This window comes from Priapulus caudatus, unplaced genomic scaffold (genome assembly GCF_000485595.1).
Source record: "Priapulus caudatus unplaced genomic scaffold, Priapulus_caudatus-5.0.1 Scaffold1864, whole genome shotgun sequence".
Lineage (NCBI taxonomy): Eukaryota > Metazoa > Priapulida > Priapulimorpha > Priapulimorphida > Priapulidae > Priapulus > Priapulus caudatus.
In genome coordinates, this window is record NW_014578925.1 from 3,492 (window position 1) to 6,850 (window position 3,359).

The 3,359-nt window shown below is 47.4% G+C and overlaps 1 protein-coding gene across 1 annotated transcript in view; it reads right to left on the minus strand.

Moving 5' to 3' along the window:
- The window catches only part of LOC106817789 (melatonin receptor type 1C-like), a gene marked incomplete at its 3' end in the record, with an annotated part of 16,553 nt that overhangs the window by 3,228 nt on the left and 9,966 nt on the right, over positions 1 to 3,359 (minus strand). Inside the window, exons 3-4 of the mRNA XM_014822486.1 lie at positions 1,823 to 1,943; positions 559 to 1,049 (exon numbers count right to left, since the gene is read on the minus strand). Coding sequence (XP_014677972.1) covers positions 559 to 1,049; positions 1,823 to 1,943 — 612 coding nt within the window. The remainder of the gene's footprint in view (positions 1 to 558; positions 1,050 to 1,822; positions 1,944 to 3,359) is intronic.

Consider the following 3,359-nt stretch of genomic DNA (forward strand, 5'->3'; position numbering starts at 1 on the left):
ATTCACAGAGAACATATACTAGATACCTATAGACACATGTCTTAGCAGATGATTAAATTTCTAAAATTCCTATGAGCGATGCCGTGCGTATATTTCTGGTAATTAATTAAACTATTTGTGCTTTAATAAACTCTAAAATGCTAAAATGGTATTGGAGTACATTGACTAGCGACCGTACGTAAATTTTTTTTTATCCTGGATATACTCTATACCTAAATTCTACCTTACTTCACATTACATAAAACTAGCCCGTATATATCTTTTACCAGTTAGCGACACCTTTAATTGATAGGATCAGGAGTGAATAATAATAGTCTATTAATAATAATCTATTATTATTCAATCCTGATTGGATGTACCATGTAGACGCATCAGTGTCAGGTTTGTGTGACATAAAGAGTTCGGGGGTAAACTTCATTCTATACGGTATCACCAACACGCGGTTTCGCAACGCCTACTATCGTATTCTGGGCATTCAGCGGAAGAAGGGGACAACCAACGCGTCTACGGTGGTCACGGTCGGTGGAACGGCACGCGCTCTCCCTACAGATAGCACACTCGACCAGTAGCTCGAGTGTGCTATCTGTAGGGAGAGCGCGTGCCATTCCATCGGCCACGCATTTCCGAACACGACCGTGATGCCGTACATTCCCCAGAAGATGAAAAATACGAAGCAGGTGACGAAAAGCGTTTTGGCCAGTTTTAGTTCGTCGCGCGTCCGCTGCTGCGACATTAGCGCGTCGGGCGCGCTAGCCGCGATACGCCGCCGAGAATTGCGCACGAAAAAATAGATCCGCGTGTAGCAGAAGATGACGATGAAGAGAGGAATTACGATGGACGAAATAGCGAAGAATGCCGTGTAGGAAACATCGTAGGTGCGATCATAGAGGCAGGCCAATCCCTTGAAGTCGTACTTGTTGTTACCCCAGCCAAAGTGCGTAGGAATTTCGATCAGTATGCTAGCAATCCATATCAGACCGCAGTAGACGAACGTGGATGGCCAAGTGAAAATGGTGTTGTAGATCGCGGTGTGGCACATGACAACGTACCTGTAATAGAATTCGTAATCATCATAACAATAGGAATGATGAGATTGACGAGGAAAACAATGATAATCTGAAAATGAATGACATGTAGAAATGCAGAAATGCACCCGCCCCGCTAATATATATATATATATATATATATATATATATATATATATATATTTTGTGTGTGTGTGTGTGTGTGTGTGTGTGTGTGTGTGTGTGTGTGTGTGTGTGTGTGTGTGTATGTGTGCGTGCATGCGTGTGTGCGTGCGCGCGCGTGTGGTGTGTGTGGAGGGGGTTGCGTGCGTGCGTGCGTGCGTGCGTGCGTGCGTGCGTGCGTGCACGCGTGTGGTGTGTGTGTGTGTGTGTGTGTGTGTGTGTGTGTGTGTGTGTGTGTGTGTGTGTGTGTGTGTGTGTGTGTGTGGTGTGTGGTGTGGTTGTGTGTGTGTGTGGTGTGTGTGTGTGTGGTGTTGTGTGTTGGTGTGTGCGTGATGAGATGTGTGTGTGTGTGTGTGTGTGTGTTGTGTGTGTGTGTGTGTGTGTGTGTGTGTGTGTGTGTGTGTGTGTGTGTGTGTGTGTGTGTGTGTGTGTGTGTGTGTGTGTGTGTGTGTGTGTGTGTGTGTGTGTGTGTGTGTGTGTGTGTGCGGGGGGTAAATATTTAAAACCGATTTACTATTTATTCCGTTAACAGTTGAAATATGATTGTGCAGTAACAAAAAAAGGGAATCTAAAGAACAGAGATCGTGATTATATATATAATAGCAATATATCCGATATATGAACAATAGCCATACCTATTTACGGAGATAGCCGTAATATTGAGCAGTGAGGCAATGCAACAGACCAAACACACTGTAGCGATGGTAACGCATAGAGGCGTTTTATTGTAGAAGAATTCGTACCCTCCGGCGATACCTACAAGTAGTTTAATCAGCAAGTCTATGAAATAGAAGTATCCCTAGAACGTAAGCGTATCTCGTGAAACCTACGGCTCATAAATCAATCATGCAAAGACTTTTCTATTAAATGGTATCCTTATTAACTCCCACTCTGTTTCGTGATTCGCTAAGAGACAGCTATCGATACTCGAATTACATGAATAGATTAACTCAAAATTTGAGCAGAATGTATTTGACTTGTAGTACTAGAAAAGCTGCCTGACGTTTAAAATATAGTGTCGGTATGTAAACTGAAGTCAGATAGATAGATTCCTTGATTCCCCAAGTCATCCTTGAGCTTCCGTCGTCTTGATCACGTGCACGTTTTGTGTGCCCTCTATACCACGTGATATCCCATGGCTAACGGGTATATAAGGTGCCATATGACTGCTGTCAAGCACTCAACTCAGCAACCGAGTCACCGTCAGAGTCACCTGCCACTGCCCTCACACCAGAGTCGGCGATAGTTAGCCAGAGAGGGAGGAAGAGGCAAGACGCTCAGGACCACCGGCACCACGAGCTTCGTATAGCGTAAGAACACTGAACTATCACGTATGTTGACTGTTATATTGTGATTGCTGTCGTCAAGTAAAGAGGCTATTGTACGTAGCCAAGTACCGCTCATATCCGTGTTGCTGCTCTGTTTGTCGTTGGTTGGTCATAACGGGACGCGCCTGGCAGTCGAGGTGCACGACCCGACGTGTCGCCCCTGTGGGACGATCACGGCCTGATCTACCACCACGCCACAAGGGGAAAGCGTCACACTGGTGCCGTGACCAGGATCAACTATTTGATAGCAGAGCAGCGCGTGTGTGTGGCGTGTCGTATCTGGATTTACGCTTGTCGGCCTGCCCGTCAGCATATTATCCAAACCTCACGTCGCAACGCACAAAACGCGGGTATTGGTTGCGGTAGAGCTCTGGTAACTGCCATGATCAATCGTACAGCCGGCAAGGGCGCTGGTTATGCGGCGCCACCTGGTGGTGCAAAGCGGTCGCGCAACGGAGCCGACATGTTCTACATGGAGATTTCTGGTGTGGCATAGAGCCAGATAGGGATGACGACATCGAACACAAGCATCCATCCCGCATCACGTTCTGTACAAATCCCATCGAGGTGTTTAGTACGTGGTCGGTCGACGACTACGACCGCCGCAACGACGACGTCGATCCTGTCGCGGCGTCCGCCGAGTACGAGCTCGAGAAACGCGTCGAGAAGATGGACGTGTTCCCGGTCGGCTTCGTCAAAAGTGCGGAGGGACTAGGCTGGTGCGTCATCGGCATGGGCGTCTAAGCGGACGCCGGCATCGAGAAGCTGGGTATCTTTGTGAAAACCATCATGCCTGCCGGCGCCGCAGCGAAGGACGGCATGATTCAGGTAAATGATCAGATCG